This window comes from Aspergillus japonicus, assembly GCF_003184785.1.
Source record: "Aspergillus japonicus CBS 114.51 unplaced genomic scaffold BO86scaffold_27, whole genome shotgun sequence".
Classification (NCBI taxonomy): Eukaryota; Fungi; Ascomycota; class Eurotiomycetes; order Eurotiales; family Aspergillaceae; genus Aspergillus; species Aspergillus japonicus.
The window spans coordinates 3,825-28,787 of NW_020291664.1; the positions used below are offsets into that span (position 1 = coordinate 3,825).

Below are 24,963 nucleotides of genomic sequence, written 5' to 3' on the forward strand. Positions count from 1 at the left end.
ATTACTAAATATACTTTTATTTTTTTTTTTAGTAGATTTATACTTAAAAGGCTGTTTATATTTTCTAAATACCAGATATTAAGCAGATATAGTAATATAACCAGATCCTATAAAAAATAAAAAATAATTTTATTAGAGTTAGTAATAATTATATTTATTTTATAAATTTAACTGTAAAATATAAAATTCTTAGGCTGTAAGTATCTAGTCCAGGCGGAATATTTTAGTAAAATCTAAAATAAAACTAATTTTGTTAATATAATCTAAAAACAGTTTAGTTTTATTACTAAAATTCGGCTTTCGGCTTAGGTAATTCTAAGAGTAGAAAAACTGTTTAAATTCTTAATTTTTATAATAATATTAATATATAAAAGTATAATTTACTGCTATTCTAACAGTAAAGTTAAAAAGTAGATGCTGTAATTAAGCTATAATATAAGTCTTAGAGTAATTAGAAGTTGTAGTGGCTCTAATTCTAAGTTGGTTTTTCCTTATAGTCCGCTGCGGTCTGCGTGTGTTCGTAAGCGGCGATGATGTTGATGCTGGTATTTTACCTCCTGTGAGTATTTGACTCAGTCGGGCTATGGCCTTGTGTGGCGAGGTGGGAGGCTGTGTGTTCTAGCAACCGAGTCTGGTAGGTTTAGATTCGAATTGGGTATCTGATTGATATTTTCTAAGTCACAAAGATGGTTGAATCTCCTGGTAAAGTCAGCCTAGTCATCATATAATGTTTATCGAAGCCAGAGAGTAGTGAGGATGGCCAGGTCCGAATGCCGGACGTCGAGGCTCATGATCTTAAAGCTTGGAGGTCAGCAAGACGGTACAAGCTGTTATCTTCAATTCTAGTTGGTATGTCAACAATTCAGTCATCATGCCTCTGTCTTGTCCACGCCACTACACGAGTACCATCGGATGATACTGTCTCTTTGCTCTTCCAGACAAATCCTCTTATCCGAGGGAGAAGCTCCCACCACCCATACCAATACGCCCAGCCACTGGACAGAGCCAAGATGGCAACCGTTGGCATCAACCAGAATGGAAGACTAGTGTCACTGGCGTGCTCACGGTTCAGGAAAGGCGACAATACAAGGAATATCTGCGTGGCCAGGAAGACAATAGCCACACTCGTCCACACACGAAACGTCCGTTGCGGACAGGACAGACGCTTGCGGATGATGAAGAGCCCCACAACTACCGCCAGATATATGATCGCAAATGCGTACTGACCGACATCGAGGAGGAAGCTATATGCGTCTCCGAAGGGGACCCAGAGGATCATCACGGCGGAACCCATGAACAGTGCGAGAAAGGCACCCTTCGGAGTTGCCGATGGCGTACTGCTTGCAAAGAAGGGAGCGAAAGGCAACACACCCTCTTGGGCCAGAGCTTGGATAACCCGCGACATGGAGAAGGAAGCGGTCAGAAGACTCCCAAAGGACGAGAGCGCGGCCACAAGGGCTGTACACCATTGCGCTGTTTCTCCCCAGACTTTTCCGACCAACAGTGCGACCACGGTGACACCTGTTTTGCTGAGTTCTTCCGGGGAGGCAGCGCTAAAGTAGGCCGCGTTGACTAGGATATACAGAATCCCTACCGAGCCCACACCGAGGAAACTGGCAATTCTCAACGTGCGTCGCGGATTCTGGACCTCGTCGAGGACGTAGGCGGCATTCGACCATCCTTGATACGTGGCCAGAATCTTGAACAACGCGGTCGTATAGTCATAAATCCGAGTGGAAGAGCCAGCGAAGGGATGATCGAAGCTTGCGCCCGGCCGGTGGTCCCTGGGTTGGTCCGTTGAAACGACCCGTAAGCCGGTGATGATGATCAAGACCAGAACCACTATCTTGGCCGAGGCCAGAACATTCATCAGTCGCACCGCGAGAGTACTCGCCTTGATGTGCAAGACGGCGATCGTCGTCATCACAGCAATTGCCAGAAAGCGTTTCGTCCATTCACCTGCCGTGCCTTTTACTGCTAGCAGGAGATTCTCTGCTATCGCGATACTCCCGATGCCTGTAGCAGTCAACATCAAAGTAAGTCATCTGAGAGAGCAGGAGACAGCAGTACCGGTGAAGCCGAGACAAATCACATGGGTGGCATAAATGGTGGTTGCTAGCAAGGGTGGACGGGGATAGGCGGCGTTCAGATAGACCTTTTCCCCACCGCTGCGAGGAAGCAAGGAGGCCAGTTCCAGCCAGATCATCAGCCCGCAGAGGGATAGCAGAAATCCGACCGTCCAGAGTGCCAAAGCGGCTCCAGCGCTTCTCACACTGGCAGCGATGGTCGATGGAGTGGAGAAGATGGCCGTCCCAATCATTCGATTCGTACTGTTCGATTCAATCAGCGGAGGCCTTGTAGCCTTGCAGCCTGGTGGCCTGGTGGCCTGGTGGCCTTACATCAAGAAGGCGGTGGACCAGATCCCCAAATGGCGATGAGGGGTTGCTTCCACCTCTGTGTGCTCTTCAGACGGTCCATCGGAATCAAGAAAGTCGCCTGATGGAAGAAGAAGGGCACTTTCGGAGTCGATGACCCCAGGACGGCTGGAACTACTATCCATGAGGTGGTAGCCCGAGGTAAGTTGGTGGAGCGAGCAGTGATTGTGGGGATGAATGGGGGAGAAACAACAGCCAGCCTGACCGCCTGGCAAAACTATGCAAATGATGCAAATGGTGTAAACAGTGCAAAGAGTGCAGCCAATGCAAACAACGCCAATTGCATCCCGTTGTCCAGCAGGTGCAGCATGACTGGCTTATTGCCTGGTGGACTGGTGGCCTGGTTAGACAGGCTGTACTGATGACTGATAAGTCACAACTCTGAATTATGGTCATGATGGTGACTCATTTACACCATCAATTGACCATTAATTGCAGTCAGTACTAGTAAGTATCTGCCTCATCTCTACGTCATCATGCTTGGCATGCACAAGAGATATATATATCCTCTCACACTCCGCTACCCTCTGAACACAGCAGTTACTATACCTGACCCACTCCTAGTCCACACCGAGAAGAGCAGAAGAATGTCAGACATTGTGCGATACAGTGTATGCTATCTGATCCCCTTGCAAATGAGCATAGCTAAAAGTGCCCCAGATCCACCTCCCCGACCGTCTATAAGAGGAGATCAAAATTAAACTGCAATACGCTCGGCTAGATGAGGGCATGGCAGAGGTGGAATGGAATGACCTCGAGATAGGGCATGCCACCTTCAAGAACCTGGTGGAATACTGGCGCGATGCCTACGACTGGCGCAAGTTTGAGGCCTACCTCAACAACTCCTTTCACCACTTTCGGACTCCCATCCCAGTAACTGGGTTTGAGGATATTAACCTGCACTTTCTCCACCATCGATCCTCGAGACCCGGGGCTATACCATTGATCTTTGTGCATGGCTGGTGTGTTCAGCCTCTATAAGGGAAGCTACCATCCCCAACTAACATACACCACATAGGCCTGGGTCCTTTCTGGAAGCGTGCAAAATCATTCCACTATTGACTGAGCCGAAGAATGACCAACAGGCATTTCATGTGGTGGCGCCTTCGCTGCCAGGGTACGGTTTCAGCGCTTACACGAAGAAGAGCGGGTTCGGTCTCGAGCAACACGCAGAATGTCTGGCCCGCTTGATGAATAAACTTGGATACGACCAATATGTTTGCCAGGTACGCATCACGGAGTGGTGGTTTCCTGGGTATGGGAAGTTTCCGATGCATGTAGGGTGGGGATTGGGGCTCATCGATTGTGCGCTACATGGCACTGAACCACTCCGACGCAGTGCGGGCCATCCACATCAATATGTTGCTGGCCTTGCCCCCGGACGAGCACTGGTCGCCAGAGAAGTACGCCAGATACCGACGAAATGAGTATAGCGAACAAGAGATCCGCAACCTGGAGCGGACCCATTGGTTTGCGACCGAAGAGGTGAGCCCCGGTCATCCCAGATTCCACAGAGCCTGTCCCCTGATTGAGATGTGACCAGCGAGGCTATCAACGCATCCAAGAAACCAAGCCAGTCACACTGGGATATGCCTTGCATGATTCGCCGGTGGCGATTCTGGCCTGGTTTGTCGGCAAGCTGAACGCATGGACAGATGACTATCCCTGGACCCCCGACGAGCTCATTCACTGGGCACTCATTCACTATCAAGGGAGTCCCAGTGCGGCCATGCAGATCTACAAAGAGGCTTCTGCTGTTTTGAATGCAAAGCCGGCTAGTATGCTAGGCCAATACATCTCCCAACCTGTAGGAGCCTCTGTTTTCCCCAAGGAGGTAAGCCGCCCCAACCTGGCACTCTTACCGATCCACTGGGTGACTGACACGGTGGTCAACAGGTGTGGATCGCACCACGAGACTGGGTTGAGGAAGCGTGCAACATTCAATTCTGGAGACATCACAGACGTGGTGGTCATTTCGCTGCCTGGGAATGTCCCCAGGCGCTGGTGGACGACGTAGTAGAATTCTACCGCAAGGACGGACCGGTCTTTGGTGGTAGAAAGTCTCCCATCGGCTAGATCACAATGATACCGAAGAACATGCATCTTCACCTTCATTGATTTCCCAATTCATACTATCTTCGAAGCTCGGGTTGAGATTGATCTGCATCTTCGGAAATCGGTGTCTAGAACTGACTCTGATTCGCGGTGTAGGCTCTAGATTCTACATCTCCGTCGAAGAAATGTATCACTCGAGAGTCTAGGTAGAAGTAGCACAGAGGTTGGCAAGACCAACACCCTCTAATCAACCCTGCCGTCATCGAACTGTACGTCCCCTGCTTCGCGCATCAGGACGTCAAAGAAGGCAGTATCAAAACCCTGGAACACCCAATCGTCGATGCTGGCGGCCGCATCCGGGAACATGAGATCTTTCTCCACTACAGTATTGGGGATTTTTCCGAGCAAAGACGCCGTAGTATGTTGTTGCGGCAATGGATCGCTTGCTGCATGTGTTCTAGCTGCCTGTGGTATTGGGACATCGGATGTGCTATCGATTGAGAGTTGTGCAGAAACCTTGGAAGATTCAATTTGAATCAACCCAAGCCCCCCAATCGTGACTCCTGCGTGAGCACCTTGATCTTGCCCTGTTTCGGAATATGGCACAGATGTGATGCCTTCAGGTGCAATCCTGATCGCACCGAGATATGGCACTCTGATGACTAACACGTTAGGATTATCAGCCGGCTGCTTATTTGACCACGGTGTCTCGTCTGCGTCGGTCTTGTATCCTCGTGCTGCCCTGCCTTCAATGGACAATAGATCCTTCAGCAAGGCAGCACATTCTGCGGCGAGGGCATCCTCGTGTAACTCTGACATGGACTCCATGCATTCCAGAGCCCGCTCCACGGTGGCCCTGTCACTCGATCGCTGGTGTGCGAGCAGCCGATTGACCTCAGTCTGGCCATGACTTGCGAGGTGCGCGAGCATTAAAGTCATTCCGGCAATTAGCGCCATGAAGTCGCCGATCCGACAACAGGCGGTTATCGGGTTGAAAGTACGGATTGCTATCTCGCGAACGAGTATCTCACGGCTGGCGTTCGCACACGCGACTCCCGAGTACACCACATCAGCATTCTGGCTTTGGCACAACATGTACGGTAAATGCAGTTGGTTGACGACGGTATAGTAACACATGTGGTCCCATGCTCGTCGGGTTTCGCAAAATGCCTCCACTGAATCAACTTCCAGACCTGCGAAATCCAGTGGCCGCCAGAATGTGGAGGGCAATTGCTCGGTCATCCTAATGAGCTCTCGATCGATGTCCCGTGTTATTCGTAGAGCCTGTTGGGAGACTCTTACCTGATTTCGTTCCAGAACTCTAGCTGTGACCAGCATGATTAGTGAGGACAGATTGCCACTTGTCCCCAAAGAGCTCATGCTCCCTGACGCTGGAGGGCTCGTCCCCGCAGTACTCGTGGGTAGACCCAGCAGCAAGGATAAGACACGCTCCATGGAGACGATACAAGCCCACATGACATTGGGGTCAAGATCGTTCTTGTCGTTGATTTTCTTGAAGCGATGATGACCGGGTTGATGCAACCCCAAGAGTTGCGCCGTAGTGACAGCACGGCGCATGGCTAACCAGGCACGACGGATGTTACCGCTGTCTATATGGTAGAACCCCTCCAGGATGACGTTTTCCAGACCTTCCAAGGTACTCATTAACCGGTCATTGGTAGTAACCATGGCAATGGCTGACTCCGCGAGTTCCTCCATGATGACATGGTGATGTTGATTGAGGCCCGAGATAACCGCAGTGGGAGAAACGTGCTGCAATGCCACTGCAAGCAGTAACATTTGCCTCGCTAACAAGACCGGATGGGTTTCTGGATGTTGTAAACTGGGAATTGCGATTTGTTCCTGTGGCAGTTCTTGGCGCGACGAGCTATTCAACTTGAAGCCGGACTGATAGCACAAAGTGGAAAGTCTCGAGACCTTTCCTAGCAGAATCCCGATCTCGCTTTGAGAGGGTAGCGCACGTAGAAGAGTTTGGGTAATTTTCGCATGTCTTGTTGGCTGTGCGGAAGTCCTAGCATAATCGGAGGTTGGTGACAAGCCCGGAGTGAGGAGCAGTTCGGACGATGTTCGATCGAATTGACTAACACATTTGGTGCCTCGACGGCTGCAGGCAGTGCAGCTATCATCGTCCGGGCTTGCCAGGAGGCATTTGACTTTTCTTCGGCGGCACTCTCGGCAACAGTGAGTTCCTTTTCGCACCTTCCTGCGTTTCGCTGCACTTTTGTCCGAAGCCGCATTCATTTTTGCGGAAGTCTGTTCTTGCCTGATGATACAGAGATGAGCCAGAGTGAAGTTGTGTTTTGGGAGCAAGTGAAGGAGTGAAGGAGTGAGCGAGCAGTTCGGCCGAAGTGGCTGACTCAGCACCCCCCTCCCCTTCCAATTCGGCCGAATAATGCCACTACTACCTAGGGCTACCGAGTAGCATACTATCTATCCCCTTCGGACAGCAGATGGACCAGATCCTGGAACTTTCATGGCCTGCAACTTCACTGGCCAATACAAGACACTCTGACGTGCTCGTGTTCGGCCGAAGCCGCTCACAAATGGTGGATTGGACAGCTTCGGACAGGCAGTCGGAGATATCTGCTTACTGCAGCCATCAACTCTTATGGCATAGGGGAGACCGTCGCATAAAGCTCGTCAGATTGCCTTTCTGCCTGTGTTATGAGGGAAAGTATCATCCTAACACAAGCATCACAATGAAGGAGTGCACACCTCTTGCATCAGAAAAGCCAGCGGCCACCCAAGACTCTCCACTGTGGTCGAACACGATGACGGCATCAATCTCTACACCCAGCGCCACCAAAGCCCAAGCCATCGACATACAAGACCCCAATGATGATGGCTATCCGCATGGCACCCGTCTGACTGCTATCGTTCTCTCACTTATGCTGGGCATGTTTCTGGTGGCGCTTGATAACGTGCGTTGCTCGGCCTCATGACACAGCGCAAAGCTGATTGAACTTGCTGCCAGACCATTCTTGGAACTGCTATCCCTAAGATCACCGATGAGTTCCATGACCTGAACAAGGTTTCGTGGTATGGAGCGGTATACTTCATGACCTTTGGCGGTGGTGAGTCGTGAGAGTGCGGGTTGCCCACGCCATGCTAACAGTTCGCAGAGACCATGTCCTTTTCCTCGATATCTAGAACATCCTCACGGTCAGTCGAGCCATCTTGGCGAGACCGGTCGGCTGATTCTTTCCAGGGTTCCAATCGACTTGGGGAAAGGTCTATAAGTTCTTTCCCATCAAACTTTGGTTCCTCGTCGGCTTGTTCATTTTCGAGCTGGGAAGCCTCCTTTGTGGAGTCGCTCCAGATCCCACAACTCTGATAATTGGCCGGGCAATTGCAGGCTTGGGCGGAGCTGGGGTGACCGTGGGGGTCTTTACCATACTTGGATTCGCCGCCCCTCCCGAAAAGCGTCCGCAGTTGTTAGGGTATACCGGCGCCACATACGGGATCGCTGCGGTTTTCGGTCCGCTTATCGGGGGTGCCTTTACCGATAAAGTAACATGGCGCTGGGTAGAGTCATGAAACTTGCCTCCAGTTCCCCTTCTAATTGCTGACCGCGATCTAGTGCTTCTACGTTAACCTACCCATTGGGGGGTTTGCGGCGGTGATTATCCTCGTATTCTTCCAGGCCCCGGCCAACGCCATGCCGGTGCGAGCCACTCTACGAGAAAAGTTGTTGCACATGGACTTTGTTGGTGCCGCTCTGATGATGGGATTGATTATCTCATATATCTTAGCACTGCAGTATGGTGGTCAAACACACTCTTGGAACAGCAGCGTCGTAATTGGCTTACTAGTTGGTTTCGTCCTAATGCTTGGGGTCTTTATCACATGGGAGATCTACCAAAAGGAGCATGCAATGATAGTTCCGCGATTGGTAAGTCACAGCCCAGCTCCGTCGTGGCTTGCAGAGGATCTAATTGCCCTGGTCGGGGTAGTTTATGAAACGTTACATCTCTGTCGGCTCCGCGTACATGTTTTTCTTCGGTGGCGCGTATTTCACAATCTTGTACTATCTCCCCATCTACTTTCAAAGTGTCTACAACAGCAGTCCCATCGGATCCGGGGTCAAGATGCTTGCCCTCATTATTCCCTTGACGATTGCGGCCGTTGTCCAAGGGGTTGCACTATCCAAGATCGGCATCGTGCCTTTATTCTGGGTGATTGGCGGCGCGATAGGAACCATAGGGTGCGGACTGTTCTATACAATGGACACTCACACTTCAACTGGCAAGTGGATTGGGTATCAGATCCTGGTGGGATTCCCCATTGGTTGGACATTTCAAGTCGCTCTTTCCAACGCACAGGTTCATGCAACACCCGAGGACATGTCGCAAGTGGCATCCATTGTGAATTGTAAGTCATGTCCTTCCATCGACCGTGTCGAGCGTGAACGATCTCCTGATTCTCACCGGTAGTTTTCGTGACTGTGGGCGGGTCTTTCTTCCTCTCGGCCGCACAATCCGCTTTCAACAATCAGCTGCTCCAAGAGATGGCCCGCAGACTGCCCGATCTGGATCCATCCATGGTTCTGGGCGTTGGGGCGACGCAGATTCGCCAAGCATATACCCCTTCGCAAGTACCCGTCGTGATTGATGCGTATGTGGTCGGCTTGAAGGCGGTCTTCGCCATCACCGTGGCTGCATTTGGCGTCAGCACAATCGTTGGTTTCTTTGGGAGCTGGAAGAGACTTCATGCAGATAGCTTGAAAAAGGCTGCCGGGGGGGCAGCATGAGCCTCATTAGGGGGTTAGTTGTTTGACACGGTGGACTTCATCTTTCTATCGGTACATTGTGCACTGGGCAGGCAGAAAAGGAGGATTCAGTCAACGGTCTCAGCCTACTAATGCCTGCGGCCATGATAGTTCACTTTATCGGGTCTGCAATTATGAACATTCTAGCTCGATGGAAATCAATCTTTACCTTCTACAACCGACAGACCCCTCTCAATAACCCAAAACTTGCATTCTGAGAAAGTATTTGCTTTGCACATGAAATGAGTTGCATGCCGAGACCCATAGATCAGGCAGTCTGTGTCACAGGGCATTCGATCTGATCAACAGAGCACCGGTCGTGCTCTCTCGAAGTCGATAAGACATGGATCGGGCGCCAGACTAACGCCGTAGTCTGAGTTACCACCTGCTCAATGGCATCCACCAACCTGTTCACCTGCAGTCCGAGGGGGCAGGGATCTCCCTCACACTGGTGGGTACAGTACCCCTTCGCTTCCGAAATACGCGTTTGAATCTCAGCCATCGAGCAATTATCAAAGGGCTCCAGAGAAGGCCGGAGTCCAGCGCGTGTGAGCCCGTCGAAGTACTGTGCAATGCGCAATTGCCGTGTACAATGCTCTTTGTCTCACTGTCGGGAACCGCAGAAGGGGCATTTTCTCTCCGTCGCAGGGTAAGTGTTGTCGCATGATTTGCACAGCCGGCAATCCAGCCGAGCGCAACTGCCATCCGTTGCGAGAGCTACCTCGCCCGCTTGAAGTTGTTCGTGGATGTTCCGTAGTTGTCTGTGTATGTGGTTGCATAGGTCACCCTCTGCCTATTAGAATATTCGCCATGGCATTCGCGTGGGGAACCTACTACAAACGCTTGACGGTAGCAGATCCAGGAGGTCTATCTCGCTCCAGGCGTCAGCAAACCGGGGAGGAAGGTTAATTTGGGCCTGGATGGAAATTCTGGCATAATGGCTTGCGCACTGAAAGAGGTATGCAGCGAGAAGAAGGTAGCCATGATCCTCTGGTGTCTCGATACGACTAAACCTGGCAAGACAGTTCACGATCCAAGGTCGGAGAGCACTGTTGCAGTCGTACTTGTCACAGTGAACAGCGATGACGGCCAGGTGTCTCGCACTCAATGAATCCCCATCTTCAGACCCTTGGTAATGAAGAGCTTGTAGGATTGTCCGCATGGCACTTGGGCTATCCTCCGGTAGGGTGATGGTCGGCCGAGTCGAGTTCTTCATCTGATTCCCCTCCCGATACCCCAATGTGAATAGTTTCGCAAAGACGGGTGAGGCGAGGATCAGGACTTTTGATGACACCAGGAATCGGCCTGAAGCTGGACCGGGGATCAGTAGTACCGCGTCCCCATCCGGATCTAGTGTCTCGAGGGGGGACTCCATGGCTGGAGATAGAGCACGCTCTGAGCTCTCGTCTGGCATGATGTGTTATTGCGAGTACGGTGTGTATGGGAAACGACGATGGTGATATAGTTCGGAGGAGAGATTGCAGGGCAGTGAGTGAGGCACTAAATATGACCTGGTTTGGCCTCATGGGGATGCTTCCGGAAACTGCTCATCATGATCAGAGGTAGTTTATAACCATGGGTGAATCTAATTGAGCCAAAGGCCTACTAGGTGGAGTCATACATTTGCCCTATTCTCTTCCTCAAATGGATTTGGGACCACTGGGACAGTCTTGGACTTTGCTGTCTAATAATCCGAGCCAGTTGTTTACTAGGTACAGTACCTTAGTTATCGGCTTTCACCGCCGCGCTGCCACACAATGCAATCACCTGATCATACGACAGCCCTTAGTCCCTCTTCCTACTCCAGCATTGTGCACGTCTTTTCATATTTTCTGGCGACCACAACAATTGAACGATTCTTGCATTATTGGGGCAATATACTGTACTGTACTGTACTTCCTAGTGATGCACCCGGCGGTTCCTCAGACCGGAGCCAAGTTATAAATCTTCTTGATGTCGCGCAGCGTCTCCTCGAAGTCAATCTCCAAGTCGCGGAGCAGGCCGGTCTCCATGTCAAAGATCCAACCATGCACGATGGGGAACTGGCGCTCGTGGAAGCTCTGCTGCACGGCGGCAGTCTTGATGATATTGCGGCAAGACTCGACGACATTCAACTCGATGAGACGCTTGTAGCGGGCGGTCTCATCCTTGATCTCATCCAGCTCGCGCTCATGCAGCCGGTAGACATCCCTTATGTTGCGTAACCAGGGGTTCAGCAGGCCCAGGTCGGAGGGGCTCATGGCGGCCTTGACCCCCCCGCACTGATAGTGGCCGCAGACGACGATATGTTTGACGTGGAGGTGGCGAACGGCGTAGTTGATGACGGACATGACGTTGAGATCGGTGTTGGGGACCAGGTTGGCAATGTTGCGGTGAACAAACACCTCCCCGGCCTCCAGCCCCATGATCTCATTGGCGGGCACGCGACTGTCACTGCAGCCAATATATCTGCGAATCGGGGGGGGTATCCACCGGGTCAGTCTCAATTCCAACTCTCAAACAGCTAGTCCCCTTAGTGGTGCGATGATGGTCTTAGTCTCTTACAAATATTCCGGGGTCTGGCCGGCATTGAGTTTCTCGAAGAAAGCGGGGTCTTCCTGCTTCTTGGCGGCCACCCAGGCCCGATTGTTCTCAAACACCCGCTCATGGGAGTGCTTGAGAAACTCGGGGACAGATTCTTGGAGTTGGGGGTCTTTGGAAGAGCACATGGTGGGATATTGGGAGGGGGGGATGGGGAGGAGATGGTGGAAGTCGGTAATGATAATGGAGTAATTAATTGAAGGAAGTGCCACGTTGTTGTTGTTGCCCCGCTCGCTGAACCGCGGCTTGGGGCTTTGCTACGGCTACGGCTGCCCATCTCAGCCCTCCACGCAGTTCCTGCCTGAACTCTGCCTTATCCCTTATCTGATCATCATCATCATTATCAATTCGCTCTATTGGGTATCGTTCATCTATGAAGTCACTTTCAGTATCTACACCAACCCCAACCCCAACCCCAACATCAACACCCAGCCTCGGTGATTTGGTATCCAGTCTTCGATGCGCGGTCATACACCACCCCGAACACCTGGATGTCGTGGTCGTGTGCTTGGCTCAACGACTGCACCTGCCCCAGGATGTTCAATTCAACCATCGCTCGGTCCCGTTCTTGCCCGCTGGTTTGGTCGAGAGCGTGATTGTGCGTCGAACGAACCATCTCCAGCGTTCTGCTCCACGGTTCCGGCACGCACGGGTTGGGCTTCCCCTGCACAATGTGACAGCCGTAATGCCCGCAGACGACAATGTCCCGAATCTGCCGCCTCATTGTTAGCCAGGCGGAACGACTAAGTCGATTTGCTAACTGACCTTGAGTTGCTCCAATGCATAGCCCAGCGTGGCCTGACAAGAAAGGTCGTCGATCACCATATTCCCCAGATTTCGATACTCCAAGACCTGGTCGGTCTGGAGACCCAGGGTCTCCAGCTCATCGTAATCACTATCCGAGCAGCCAATCCACAGCACCTGCTTTCCTGTGGCTTGCTGCCAGGGCATCGAGTCCGATCCCACCTGACGCAGCTCGTAGCGTGTGCGGAGTTGGTCTCTCATGGTGTGAAGTGGTGCGGCGCGGGAGGTCAGGAATTGAGGGCGAAGAAGTCGGGGGAAAGCCGCGGGACGAGAGCAGAACATCAGTGGGAATGTGAGATTGATGGTGATGGAGCGAGATGGAGATGTTGGTGGTGGTCAAGGGTTCTTATACAACCAGTATACAAACAAACGGGCAGTGAAGTGGGAAGGGTTGCCCCAGTACTGCCGTCGGGCAACGACTTGAAACACGCGCAACTATAAAGGTGAAGGCAAAGTCGACTCGGCCGAAGCGGCGATATCTCGGCGGGCCCAAACCCCGGCCGTTAATTGATCGACCCTCCGCATGATTGCATGCATTTCTCATGTGCTATCGGCCGAAGCGGTGGCTACAGCAGCCATCTTTCGTCACGTTTCTCGGGTCCGATGTATGTCTGTCTGCACTTGGCTCGGCCGCACCCTCCCCGGCCAGCTATTTAAATTCCAACTCGGCAAAATATTCCATGTTTTTGCTGGAAATTAAATATGTTTCGGCATCACTACTTGAACCACGGCCCCACTATGCTGGCTTTCAATTAGACTATGTGGCAGTGATTGCAATTCAGATGGCTGGGGAGAGAATCGAGAGGAGGCCGCGACCAATGTTGATTTGATACTCAGCCAGGTTCGCCGAGATGGTAAGCTCGGGGAGAAGGCCGAAGAATGCAGGGGCCGAGAGTTCGGCCGGGATTGAATCGATGGATTCGCCCCTCCCCTGGTGGGTCCCCCCGTTGGAGATTGATATCATCCTTGCCAAGGTGCCGTAAGGAGGCTTGCATAGTACTCACTGTACAGCCTGACACCGTTGTGATCCACGCTAGCACCAGAAAGAAATGAGAAAACACCCCAATCGTTGCAGTGCGATGCTATATCAGTCATCTTCCGAGTGGGTGAGGGAGATGAGGGTTGACAACTTCAGACGCTTCTGTCGAGAGACCTGCCATGCCTGCAGTCCAGGCCAGCGCAGACAAGAACAACAACGGACTCGATAGTGACGGAGGCCCTGCCTCCGGCCGAGGGCACCTCACCGCCTTCCCAGCCGGCATGTAATTAGTTCCTCCTCGTTAGCCTCGAATCCACACATCTTCACGCTCTCCTCAGATAGGAAAAGGAGACCACAGGAGATCCCCCGTCATACATCGTCATCGCCAAAGATCGGGAACTCATAGTAGGTGCCCGACACACTAAGGGCGAAGTTCATAATATAGGTAACAGTAGACAATTTAACTCGAGAGTGGCTCGTCTGCCTCATTTCAATGGGATTTACGGGGTCAAGACGAATATATGAATCACGGCCACATGAATTGACAAGGCCGGGATCGCTGCAAACCCCCCAGATCCTGTAAATTCGGCTGCTGCAAAATCAGGCAAACTGGAAGTCGTGAGATGCAACACCTTGGAAATACAGAAGACACCCCAGAACCAGCCAAGAGGCCCAAGAGGATCTTAAGCATCGGGCTCAGGGGGGGCTGCCAAACCACCAGCTGACTGGAACTCAGAGTGGTTGCTTGCCTCGATACCTAACTAGTGGCTGTGACGCGGGCGGCCAGTCGCTATCTCTTTGCATAGAATCGTAGAATTATCAGACACAAGTCCAAAAGGGAGCCTATCGGTTGTTCGACACCATCAATGCGACCTTCTTGGGAGCTTTTGAGGTGGTAGGCGAAAGCCTGAGCTGGCATGAGTGCTGGCATAACTCGAGCATAATCTCATAAGCGGGATAAGTTAGGCATAATTTACGTCAATTACCTCAGCACCCCCCGCAATGCCACTTATGCAGTCCTCTGGGTTGAACACCACTGATCTTATTTTGACAGCCATAATGAAAGACAAAAGACCTTCTAGCAGAGGTGCCTCCATACAGTATACGCGGTCGACTCTCTCATATTGTATCTCTGGTGACATACACGAGTCATCGGCAGTTGACTTGTCTTTGCCACTGAATTTGCTAAATCCGGCCAACGCGAGGGCAACCAGGAAAAACAATGCATTGATGAACCGAACAAAGTAATCCTCGTATAATCGAGTTCTAATGATGTCAATCAATCTCTCTGCTTCGAGCACGGGGCTAGAAAGACATAAAATCCCGTCTATATCGCCTTTCGCGACGCTGATTGAAGAACATGCTCATTCACCCACCCTAAATACGAGTAAGCCCTAATCCTCTGCTGGGTACACCCTCCATAACATTCTTGGGTTATTCATACGACACCACAACATTTCCCACAAACCCACCAGAATGAAGCTGGCTACCCTGGCTATCACTGTTCTTCTTGGCACCTCCACTGCCACCGCGTGGGAACTTCGCGCCAACGGCCAAAAATGGACGGGCACCAAACCGCAAGGGCTGCACCACTGTCAACATCCCCAAAGGTGCAAAGATCAGCTGGTCGGGATCATCTGGAGCTCGGACACTGCAGGTGTATAATGCCAAAGGAAGCTGCTCTCAGGTGTATCGGACCGTGCAGGGAGTAGGAGACATCAACGCCTCGAACAATATTTACGGTTTTGTTGTGAAGGCTTGATATGAGGTTTTTGAATCAAGTCCAAAGAGGAGAGATGTGGCAGGTTCATTCAGCGTGAAAATCAGAAAAGAAAACTAGGATGTATTATAGCTACCATCAGACACACAATACCACACCAAATAGTACAAATGGAGTTTACAATGAGAAATATATATATAATGGCTGGTTTGATTGATGCTTCCCAGGCAGGCCTTATAACAGAGCCCTTCCCCTTTGTGAAACGTGTGTCTCGGCGTGCCAAATACAGTAACGCTGTTGACATATTGAGTATTCTTGGACGGCTGATGCCTAGTGAGGATATGAGAGTAGAGCAAAGTATTGAAGCTGGCTTCTATCGCGGTCATGGGGAAATGCCATATCTCGAAATTTTGTGTTGTCAATTTATGTGGTCCAAAGAGACGCATGTTTGAATAGAGCAACGTATCTTATACCCAGTAGCGCCTGTCCTAAAGGCTATGGGTAACCTGTATGTAGTAGTCGATGTCTTGCAGAAGGGGCCGGGGCACTCCGAGAATTAAAAGCAGTAAACAAGAAAAGGGAGAGAGAACAGATGCTTTATATGTCTTTAGCAAATCTCACTAATACATGGCTCCAGACCCACAGCAACCGAGCGGGTGGTGGCACCCGTTGGAGGCGTAGAGTCAGGGTATGTCGGCTCTAAAGAAGGCCACTTGAATCAAGATCATCGTTTCATTACTTTGGTGTTGTTTATAATAGGGAGCCTCGTACATTATGCCTATAATCGAAATACCAGAGCGTTGCGCCCCATGACACCAATCCCTTGGGGGCGCGGCTGTTTTCCTTCGGTGTGAATACCGAGAAGAACCTCAATCCAAGAATTGCTGCTTGGTAATGTGACCCTTGATCAATACACAAATCCCCAGTCCCTTCTCGAACAAATCTCGGAGATTGTAAATGCGGACACCTCGGATCTCCATGGGCTTGACCCGGATATTGCCAATGGCATTGCAAACGTGCTTCCATACCATGATTTCGCCATCCTGATATGCACACCCGAGCACCATCTCCCACTCAGGGGGGGCTACCTGCCGCATCTCCTCCAACTTGTGCTCCAGAAGAAATCTGGCGGTATCTGAATTGTCAAGAGCGCCCAGAAGTATGTGTTGAAAACACTTGCCATCCTTAAACACGCTGACGGCCTGTGGTTGAATCCCGGCTCCCCTTCGAACGCCTGCCGCAAAACACTCACCCAAAGTGTATCGGCCATGGTGATAAATATATAGTTCGATGGTCTGGAGCAAACACCGGTTTGGATGTTGCGGGGTGGGGTGGGAGCCATTGTGGCTTGTTTGTGATGTGAGTTTGGTGTCGTTGCTGGGATATATTTACTTCCGAGATTTGTGGCAGACAAGCGTAAGGGAGAGAATTAAGCGCAAAAGCCTTTGTCTTCTACACTGAAAGAGTTGCTTGTCAAAATTGGGCCAGGTGCCAGCCCAGGCCAGAGCAATCAAGAAGTTCAACGTATAGCAACAGATTTACAGGATGTCTCAGTGACAGGATAATGCCATAGAGCACCAGCAAAGATAGGTTCAATCATAAGTCACAGAAGAATGCAGGGCGTGTGACCTCAACTTTACATTGTATGTTGCAAGATAGTTCTATTTGGTAGGAAATCACTACCATTGCTCATGCTTAAGTTGCTGGGGCTTTCTTTATCATCTCACAACACAACGACAATGATAAAGAAGGTTGCACCCTTTGTTGAATAAATGCATTCTTATTGATTCCTGAATGATTGACCCTCGAGCTTACTAATTGCAGCCTTGACTATCTCAAGCCTTGGACTATGATCAGGTTCTTGTATAGCTCCTTCAACAACGCCACGACAAAGTATATTGCTGTAGTCCTTTTTCTCGCCGACTGCCAATTGAATTTTAGAGCCAGAAGCCTTCGTCTTAGGCAACACGAGTGCTTTCCGTGACGCAGACTAAGACCCTGTCGCGGTTGATTACGATGCTCTAGGCAAACAGCCGGCAGATATCGCAAGCTTCTACATACACTTATAGGCATAATGTTGTTCGGTCACTGCGCTTTGGCTTTGAAGCCTCCCTGTTTCAGCTCCAATGACCTTCGCGCGAGATTTGGGTATCTTTCTACTGCACTCTCCACGACCAGAGCGAGGAGTTTCTGGTGCGATACACCATGGTGGCGAGCCGTCTCGCTGAGGAAGGAATACCCTGGACACAATCCAGGCAGAGGGTTCACCTTAATAGTTTCAGCATGATTTTGATCAATTCTGGGATGGGTGGCTGGCCACTGACCTCGATAACATGCGGTATTCCATCGGCTGAGCACCGAATATCCACACGTCCCACGTCGCGGAATCCCATGACTCTCCAAACCCGCAAGGCGAGCGCCTCCACTGCCGCTACCTCCGGATCCCGTGAGTCAATAGCAAATTTCATGATATCTTTATCGTTCGCTCGGTTTTTGGCATCAACGTCCAGGAACCCTCTTGTGAACGGATCCTCCGCACTCTCGGATTGGGTCCGGTGCCGTTTCTGCGCGGCCTCCCAGTCCAGATGCAAGGTCCCAAGCACGCGTGCGGTCGGGCCGGTGCCGATCAGACTCACCGAGTACTCACGGCCAGCCAGATAGCTTTCGATCAGAATACTCTGACCGGGAAACTGGCGTTGCAGCTTTTGGACCCCCTGTTCAAGTTCCGTCTGATTGTGGACCTTGGAGAACGGATAGATGCCTTTCGAGCTTCCTTCACAGGAGGGCTTGATGAACAACGGATATGCGGTCAGCTCGACTGCGTGAGGGCTTGCTTGCACATCTATAAGCGCATTCTGTGACGTTGGTGAGACGACGGCAAACGGTGCGGTGGCGATCTTATGATATTGGAACATCATCTACCAGGCAGAGATCCGAGCTTAGCACGATCGCGTCGCTCGTCGAGTGAGCACAGTTGGTGCATGATGAGAGAATACCTTGGTTTTTGCTTTATCCAGTGTCATGGTCAGGGTGGCCGCATCGGAAAATACGCAGGGAATGCGGTATGCTTCGAGCACGCCGGGGATTTGGGCCTCGCGAGCGGCGCCGTGCATCCCCTCCGAGATCGAGAACCCTAAGTCCCATCCCTGATGCTCCCCCTTCGCAATACGCTGGATCATCTCCTCCATGTCCCCCACCGGAATCACTCGATATCCCAACCCGCGGAGCGACTCAATCATGCTGTCGATTGCCTCATCTTTGTCCAATTCCAGGCACTCCTCCAGGCTGTAGCCTTTGCTGAGGTACAGCGAGATCGTCTCATAGAAGAACGCGATCGTGATTGGAGTGAGGGTCATGGTTCCGAGTGCTGTTAACAATGAGTCCCGTGTCTGTCGCGAGATCCAAGTGAGGCTTTCTTACTTCACTGGTTCTTAAGATGGTGTAATGAAGAAGCAGATTGTGCGATGGCGGGCGATCGATCATCCCTTGCATTACAAAGAAGCGGTGGACACGTCAGCATGCATGCACGCACGCATCTGGCGCCCACAATGTCAGCTTTGCACATCACTTCCCAGTGGCCGATCTGAGTTGATCGCGCTTCGAGTCAATTCACGCTCTGCAATGTCTAGACCGAGTTTTCCGACCGAGGGGCTATAAATCGCGTACGGTTGGGCATGGGGTCATGGACTTCCCACACGGCCGACAAAATCACCCGCCATGACTCTCTCCTCACGCACTGCGAAGTCGAGCGTTGGAAAGGTGCGATGGTCGTCGGTGGTCAGCAGTCCTCAGCTTCATCCATCGCCCACGGGGAATTGGGAATACTGGCGCAAGGTGCCCGCCTGGAAGGATGTATCCCAGAATGAGTTTTTGAACTACAAGTGGCAGGTATAGTGACTTTATATCGGGGCTGTCCGCCACATTCACAATCTGATCGCAAGATAGATGCACCACTCGCTCCAGAACACCCCATCTCTGCTTGCCTTCCTGTCTGGAGTTCTTCCACCCCAAGTCACAGCACCGTCGGGTCACGGCGAAGTCGCTCGTGACGAGGTGTTGCGTGATGTGGTGACCGGACTGAAGCAGGCACCGATGGCGACTCGACTGACACCGCACATTCTGTCACTGATCAACTGGGACGATGTCTATGCCGATCCCATTCGACGCCAGTTCATCCCAGTCGGCTCCTCGTACCAGCCCGACCATCCTAAACTCACCCTCGACTCGTTAAATGAGACACACGACTCGCCGGTGAAAGGCCTGGTTCATCGCTACCCGGACAAGGTGCTTTTCCTCGGTAAGAACCACGAAGCCCCATTCTTGAGTGATACCAACCTGTGCCAGCCAGCTCGGTGTGTCCGGTCTACTGCCGGTTTTGTACTCGATCCTACTCTGTAGGGGCGCAAACTGAATCGGTCTCCAAAAGGCGATTTCTCCCACTACGAAAATACTGGGAACCGATGTTTGATTACATTGCGCAGACTCCGGCCGTGACTGATGTCGTAGTCTCCGGCGGCGACACCTTTTTCCTCGAGCCACCACAACTGCAAGAAATCGGCGAGCGTCTCCTGAGTCTGGAGAACGTGCGACGGATCCGTTTTGCGAGTAAAGGACTGTCCGTTTGCCCGTCACGCATCCTGGACCCCGACGACGAATGGGCCAACACGCTGATCGCCCTGAGCGAGCAAGGCCGGGCGCAAGGCAAGAGCATCGCCTTGCATACTCATTTCAACCACCCGCAAGAGATCTCCTGGATCAGCGAGCAGGCTGCGCAACACTTGTTTCGCCATGCGGTGACTGTCCGAAACCAGACTGTCTTGCTTAACCGGGTCAACAACGACGTGCACACCATGAAGCGATTGATCCGGACGCTAGCAGACATCAATATCCAACCGGTGAGTCCCGCTACGCTGCCTCTACTGAGGGACCATGTCCGATTAACCGGCTCGACTAGTATTACGTATACCAGGGAGACATGGTCCGAGGGGTGGAAGATCTCCGGACCCCCTTGCGCGACATTCTGCACCTCGAGTCGCAGATCCGCGGCACGATCGCCGGGTTTATGACACCCTCCTTCGTCGTCGACCTTCCCGGTGGCGGTGGCAAGCGCCTGGCGCAAACGTATGACAGCTATGATCCTGTGACGGGCGTGTCCAAATTCACAGCCCCGGGGGTCAAAGGGGACACCGTTCATGAGTATCATGACCCCATGTGGTCCTTGCCTTCAGCAACCGAGGAGATGAGCACGGAGAAGGTGGCTTTTAGCTTGTAGACACTGCACTTCTGCAGCTAGCCTCAGGGAAGCTTTTGTTTCAGGGGTAAAGACGCAAGGGAGTGCAGCGTTGCATCCAAAACATACCGATCATCCCCCGCTTCCCCTTTTAGGGCAAATGCCGCCCGATCGGAGATTCGACTGTAGGAGTAAAATCACAGGTTGAAATGTTTTCTCACTTGTCCTCTCTTGAAGCGCGCCAGACACTGCTCCCAGATCTTTGCAACGTTCTGGCCCCTTCTTCGTTTGTAGTCCGTATTCATGCCATTTTCCCGCCATGAGTGAAGAGCATATGTTAGAATCCTTCCCATCCTCAGGACGTGCGGATGGGGATATCGAGGAACCGGACGACTTTGCACGCCCACATCGCAGACCACCCAATGCACTCCTCTATGCTATCTTTGTCGGTAAGATGAACTAAGATACTCGGCCCCATCTACTTGCCCTAGCGACAGAGACTGACCAACGCTAAGGGTGTTTCATCGCCAGTGCGGACGAGGCGCTGATGATTTCGACCTACACCTCAATCGCCTCCGAGTTCCAGCAGCTCACCCTGGGATCCTGGCTATTAGTCGCGTACAATTGCGGAAGTTGTGTTGCATGCCCTGTGGTACAGCTCCAAAATCTATACATGGATAGCATGCCTGTCGGCTAACTCGTAGCGGCGCTTGCGTAGATTGGCGCTCTGTGTGACATTTACGGTCGCAAGAAGACACTGTTGGGCTCGTATGGTGTTTTCATTACCGGTAGCTTTCTATGGTATGATCGGCTCATAACAAGTCTCGTTGCTGTGATGCTAATCTTATGCAGCGGTGTCAGCAGCTCTCTGGTTACGTTAGCCGGGTCGAGGGTGATTGCTGGCGTGGGCGGCGCTGGAATGGTCGCAATGACCTCCGTCATAATCACAGGTGTTTATCTTTTTCCTTTGGACTCATGTACGCCGATATGAGACTGACTAGTTGTGGCTCAGATTTGATCCCACCACATGAGGTGGCATTGTATGACGGCTATTCGAGTAGTATCAATATGCTTGGCCGCAGCATCGGTCCTCCCCTCGGTGGGTTTCTGACGCAGACAGTCGGCTGGCGATTGTCAGTAACACTCTTCTATGCGGTGTGTACTCAGACCTAATGTTTCTCAGGTCGTTTTTGGGTCAGATCCCCTTCGCCGTGTTGTGTCTTACTGGTATGATGTGGGGTGAACCAGCACCACTCGCTCACCTTGACCGCACAGTGCACCAAGAGCCCAAGGAGTCACACAGAAAGGACATTGATTTCCCTGGTATGCTGATCCTGACATTTATGATTGTGGCTTTGAGCGCTCTGGTAGAGTATGTGACTGCGCCTGATGCAGAGGGTCAGAATGCACTGGTCATTTTCTTTCTCTTGGTGGCTACCCTAGTCGCCGGTGTTGGGTTCGCTATTGTGGAGGGATTCTACGCAACGAATCCGCTGCTACCGGTGCATCTAATGAAAGGACCCTTCGGGGCTTGGTGTCTGATGGAGCTTCTGATTTACATTGGGCGTGGCGCGGTGAGTGTCCCAGAGACGACATTGCTCTGTATCCTAGGCATTACTGATCCACAGAATGATGGCTAGCTCCTGACGCACCTGACTCCGTATCTCATTCGTGTAGAGGGCTGGAGCGATGCTTGGGCATCTTTTGCGTTTGTTGGAAATGTCCTGGGTATCGCATCTGGAGGACTTGCGGCTGGATACGCGATAAAACGGTAGGTCGGCAATCAGGTTCAGGCGGCGTGGAATTCGTTCACTGAATTTTACTCTGGGCAGATACAAGCGATATCGCAAACTCGGGATAGTCTCTCACGCTCTCACCACTCTTGCCTATCTTCTCATTCTTATTGGGTGGCGCAATGGCAGCACGATCTGGCAAGCCGGTCTGCCCTCACTGCTGGGTCTGGGAACCGGGCTCATGTACACCGTCAATTTCATCGGCTTGACCACCACCTCGCCGAAAGAAAGCATGCCCGCGTGTATTGGTACGATTGAACTTTGTGAGTCGCTCGGGTTTATTGTGGGTCCTGCCATTAGCACTGCAATGATCCAGAAGGTCTTTGCACATAATCTTGCGATGACCATGCCTAAGGTACCAGGCCTGTCCGAAGTGAGTCCTCTCCTGGCTATCACAGCATGCTGTTATTGAGTGGCTTTAAACAGACAATCCATCGCATTCTCAATGACGCGCGCCTTTCCTTTACCCTTGGCGATACCATCCAGCAGATCGTGCGGACCAGCTACCTGCAGGCTTTCCAATATGTACCACGTATGAGATATCCTGGATGCAAGACATCCTTTATACACTTGGTGTACATCAACAAAACTGACAAACTCTCTAGTCTTGGCCACTGTTTGTAGCGGAACAGCGTTGGCTATGTTCATGCGCACCAACACTGGCGACCTGGTGGAATAAATTATGATCTGATTGTCTAGTCAATGCCGAACAAAGTATCTTGATGCAACCAAGGGTGATAATCAAGCTACTCCTTTCGGTTCTGCACAGTAGTCAGTCTAGGAGCAACGCACTGGCTTAAGTCAAATGTTCCTAAGCTTTGTGTGTCAGGCGGAAGATCTCGCATGCATACTGGGCTGTTGAGATCGATGTACAAAGAACGTAGTGAAGGACACCAGCAAGACAACCATCGAATCGGGCATAATCGGTATTTGTCAACTTGCGTATTATCCTCCTGTTATCGGTATGAGACAAGAGGAAAATGTATGCCATGAAGAAGGTGTATTTGGCTTAAGTATCGTCGATTTCCATATATAGATAATGAAACTATGACTGCTGCTCAACCCTTCTGCAGGCTCCACATCCAGCGGTATGTTTATATATTCAACATCCAACGTAGTATGGCCGAGATGATTCATTATCTCCGTCCCACCCAGCAACCAGCACAGTACAGGTTGCACCTCTACTCCTGAACGTCAGACTTGAAGGTTACAATATCGGCATAATTTACAATGGTTCCCTTGGAATCTCGCCTGACCGCCCAGGAGGAGGATGACGCTCCCTCGCCGAACGAGGAGGAAGCCTCTAGCTCTGTGTCTGATGAGTACCAGTCCGCCGCCTCGCAGAGCGAAGAGGCACCCGCTGGGTCGGAGCCACAGGAGGAGCAGACCGTCCCATCGGAGAGCGAAGGGGCACCCGCTGGATTGGAGCCCCAGGAGTCATCTGAATATAAGCTCGATGAAGGGGACACACCTGGCGCGCCGAGCGATGACAGCTCTTCCACTGCTTCCGAAGACAAATTCACTATTCCCCAGTTCGAGGAAGGGCAGGAACCCTGGAACCCTACCATAGACGATTTAAACCTCAGTATTCCCCTCTGCGTGTATGGCCTCCTCCGACAGATCTTTCCCCCGGGGGAGGGCTACCAACACACACACACCACCCGGCACTCTGAGGAGATCGACTTCCAAGTGCTGCACGTGGGCCACCCTACCACAGGAGAATTCTTTTGCCTATTGTCTGGGCCCACGCCCCCGTGGGCCCCGTTCTGGTATACGTACTCCGTCTGGCTCGTTATGGAGCTGGATATCATGGAACGCGTCACATCCCCGGAAATCCCGATTACTGGGATGATCTGGCGCGAGGGTAGGTTCGGACTCTACGAACGCCGTCGGGTGGACGGAACCATTGTCTCGGCGCCGGGGACTATCGTTTATGACCGAAGGCACTCCTTCGATGCCGTCGAGCATTGGTTCTTCCTCGTGGACTTTCTCCTAGGCTTCAGGGGCGAGGTCCACTATCGTAGCATCCCGATGATACCTGACGAGGCACAGAGCTAGGGGTCATCTTCACTATGTAGACCATGCCTTTACCTGTTTCCAGGCGTAGGCGTAGTTCTCTGAACTCTTCCATAATTCAATTCCCAATATCGAAATTCGTTATTACTTGTACATGTTCGCTCAGAGTCACTTTGCCATTCTATTTCTGTGCAGTCTGCTCATCACATCGGCTACCAACACTAAATGGTATACATAACAGCGTCCAGGAGTTGAAGAACATTGATCGTCCAAGCGTCCTCAGAATAGTGATTGGCAAGCAAATGGTGGATACTGTGGTGAATACTGCGTCCCAGTATCCCGGACTGCGGTGGGGATACTCGGGTGTCAGGACCTGCAAATTGAAATGATATTCCAATACAAGCGCAAACCCCTGAGCTCCCCGACTACCCTCACTGCTCTATCCTCCGACAAGGCATTGTCATTTGAAGGAAGTAGACTTCATCGGGGTCATTGACCCCATACGGCCCCGCCCGGATGATATCGGCGATGCCTGATAAGAGCCGCCAGCACTTCTTTCCCG

The 24,963-nt window shown here is 51.6% G+C and overlaps 11 protein-coding genes across 11 annotated transcripts; 5 read left to right on the top strand and 6 right to left on the bottom strand.

Annotated features, from left to right (window-relative positions):
- Nucleotides 1-862: 862 nt before the first annotated feature.
- Nucleotides 863-2,574, bottom strand: BO86DRAFT_339522 (amino acid transporter; the record flags this gene model as incomplete). Its single annotated transcript, XM_025669024.1, has 3 exons — nucleotides 2,400-2,574; nucleotides 2,071-2,330; nucleotides 863-2,016 (listed from the first exon to the last, which is right to left on the bottom strand). Exons 1-3 carry the CDS (start codon nucleotides 2,558-2,560, stop codon nucleotides 863-865), a joined length of 1,575 nt encoding a protein of 524 aa, XP_025527170.1. The 5' UTR covers nucleotides 2,561-2,574.
- A 169-nt stretch (nucleotides 2,575-2,743) lies between these two features.
- On the top strand, nucleotides 2,744-4,511 carry BO86DRAFT_419303 (epoxide hydrolase; the record flags this gene model as incomplete). Its single annotated transcript, XM_025675114.1, has 6 exons — nucleotides 2,744-2,770; nucleotides 3,123-3,397; nucleotides 3,454-3,661; nucleotides 3,717-3,920; nucleotides 3,979-4,269; nucleotides 4,332-4,511. 6 exons carry the CDS (start codon nucleotides 2,744-2,746, stop codon nucleotides 4,509-4,511), a joined length of 1,185 nt encoding a protein of 394 aa, XP_025527171.1.
- A 222-nt stretch (nucleotides 4,512-4,733) lies between these two features.
- On the bottom strand, nucleotides 4,734-6,774 carry BO86DRAFT_362947 (uncharacterized protein; the record flags this gene model as incomplete). The annotated part of the gene is made up of 2 exons (XM_025669941.1): nucleotides 5,007-6,774; nucleotides 4,734-4,955 (listed from the first exon to the last, which is right to left on the bottom strand). Exons 1-2 carry the CDS (start codon nucleotides 6,750-6,752, stop codon nucleotides 4,734-4,736), a joined length of 1,968 nt encoding a protein of 655 aa, XP_025527172.1. The 5' UTR covers nucleotides 6,753-6,774.
- Nucleotides 6,775-7,282: 508 nt separating this feature from the next.
- On the top strand, nucleotides 7,283-9,308 carry BO86DRAFT_362950 (MDR family MFS transporter; the record flags this gene model as incomplete). Its single annotated transcript, XM_025669942.1, has 6 exons — nucleotides 7,283-7,432; nucleotides 7,486-7,585; nucleotides 7,720-8,021; nucleotides 8,092-8,403; nucleotides 8,465-8,882; nucleotides 8,945-9,308. The coding sequence occupies 6 exons, from the start codon at nucleotides 7,283-7,285 to the stop codon at nucleotides 9,259-9,261; spliced, it is 1,599 nt and encodes a 532-aa protein (XP_025527173.1). The 3' UTR covers nucleotides 9,262-9,308.
- A 688-nt stretch (nucleotides 9,309-9,996) lies between these two features.
- On the bottom strand, nucleotides 9,997-10,738 carry BO86DRAFT_448443 (uncharacterized protein; the record flags this gene model as incomplete). Its single annotated transcript, XM_025676646.1, has 2 exons — nucleotides 10,114-10,738; nucleotides 9,997-10,040 (listed from the first exon to the last, which is right to left on the bottom strand). The coding sequence occupies exons 1-2, from the start codon at nucleotides 10,691-10,693 to the stop codon at nucleotides 9,997-9,999; spliced, it is 624 nt and encodes a 207-aa protein (XP_025527174.1). The 5' UTR covers nucleotides 10,694-10,738.
- Nucleotides 10,739-11,201: 463 nt separating this feature from the next.
- On the bottom strand, nucleotides 11,202-11,987 carry BO86DRAFT_313902 (carbonic anhydrase; the record flags this gene model as incomplete). Its single annotated transcript, XM_025668026.1, has 2 exons — nucleotides 11,202-11,727; nucleotides 11,824-11,987. The coding sequence occupies 2 exons, from the start codon at nucleotides 11,985-11,987 to the stop codon at nucleotides 11,202-11,204; spliced, it is 690 nt and encodes a 229-aa protein (XP_025527175.1).
- A 293-nt stretch (nucleotides 11,988-12,280) lies between these two features.
- BO86DRAFT_399977 (putative carbonate dehydratase) lies at nucleotides 12,281-12,864 on the bottom strand (the record flags this gene model as incomplete). The annotated part of the gene is made up of 2 exons (XM_025673675.1): nucleotides 12,281-12,571; nucleotides 12,625-12,864. 2 exons carry the CDS (start codon nucleotides 12,862-12,864, stop codon nucleotides 12,281-12,283), a joined length of 531 nt encoding a protein of 176 aa, XP_025527176.1.
- A 4,277-nt stretch (nucleotides 12,865-17,141) lies between these two features.
- On the bottom strand, nucleotides 17,142-18,914 carry BO86DRAFT_448446 (D-alanine--D-alanine ligase family protein). Its single transcript, XM_025676647.1, has 3 exons — nucleotides 18,335-18,914; nucleotides 17,687-18,280; nucleotides 17,142-17,630 (listed from the first exon to the last, which is right to left on the bottom strand). Exons 1-3 carry the CDS (start codon nucleotides 18,716-18,718, stop codon nucleotides 17,448-17,450), a joined length of 1,161 nt encoding a protein of 386 aa, XP_025527177.1. The 5' UTR covers nucleotides 18,719-18,914; the 3' UTR covers nucleotides 17,142-17,447.
- Nucleotides 18,909-20,773, top strand: BO86DRAFT_99827 (KamA family radical SAM protein). Its single transcript, XM_025677856.1, has 4 exons — nucleotides 18,909-19,250; nucleotides 19,308-19,659; nucleotides 19,707-20,257; nucleotides 20,317-20,773. The coding sequence occupies exons 1-4, from the start codon at nucleotides 19,080-19,082 to the stop codon at nucleotides 20,632-20,634; spliced, it is 1,392 nt and encodes a 463-aa protein (XP_025527178.1). The 5' UTR covers nucleotides 18,909-19,079; the 3' UTR covers nucleotides 20,635-20,773.
- Nucleotides 20,774-20,911: 138 nt separating this feature from the next.
- Nucleotides 20,912-23,064, top strand: BO86DRAFT_399981 (MFS transporter; the record flags this gene model as incomplete). The annotated part of the gene is made up of 11 exons (XM_025673676.1): nucleotides 20,912-21,041; nucleotides 21,108-21,244; nucleotides 21,311-21,393; nucleotides 21,445-21,542; nucleotides 21,605-21,725; nucleotides 21,776-21,819; nucleotides 21,868-22,166; nucleotides 22,233-22,363; nucleotides 22,425-22,758; nucleotides 22,812-22,917; nucleotides 22,991-23,064. The coding sequence occupies 11 exons, from the start codon at nucleotides 20,912-20,914 to the stop codon at nucleotides 23,062-23,064; spliced, it is 1,557 nt and encodes a 518-aa protein (XP_025527179.1).
- Nucleotides 23,065-23,615: 551 nt separating this feature from the next.
- BO86DRAFT_379633 (uncharacterized protein) lies at nucleotides 23,616-24,443 on the top strand (the record flags this gene model as incomplete). The annotated part of the gene is made up of 1 exon (XM_025670686.1): nucleotides 23,616-24,443. The coding sequence occupies one exon, from the start codon at nucleotides 23,616-23,618 to the stop codon at nucleotides 24,441-24,443; it is 828 nt and encodes a 275-aa protein (XP_025527180.1).
- Nucleotides 24,444-24,963: the final 520 nt, after the last annotated feature.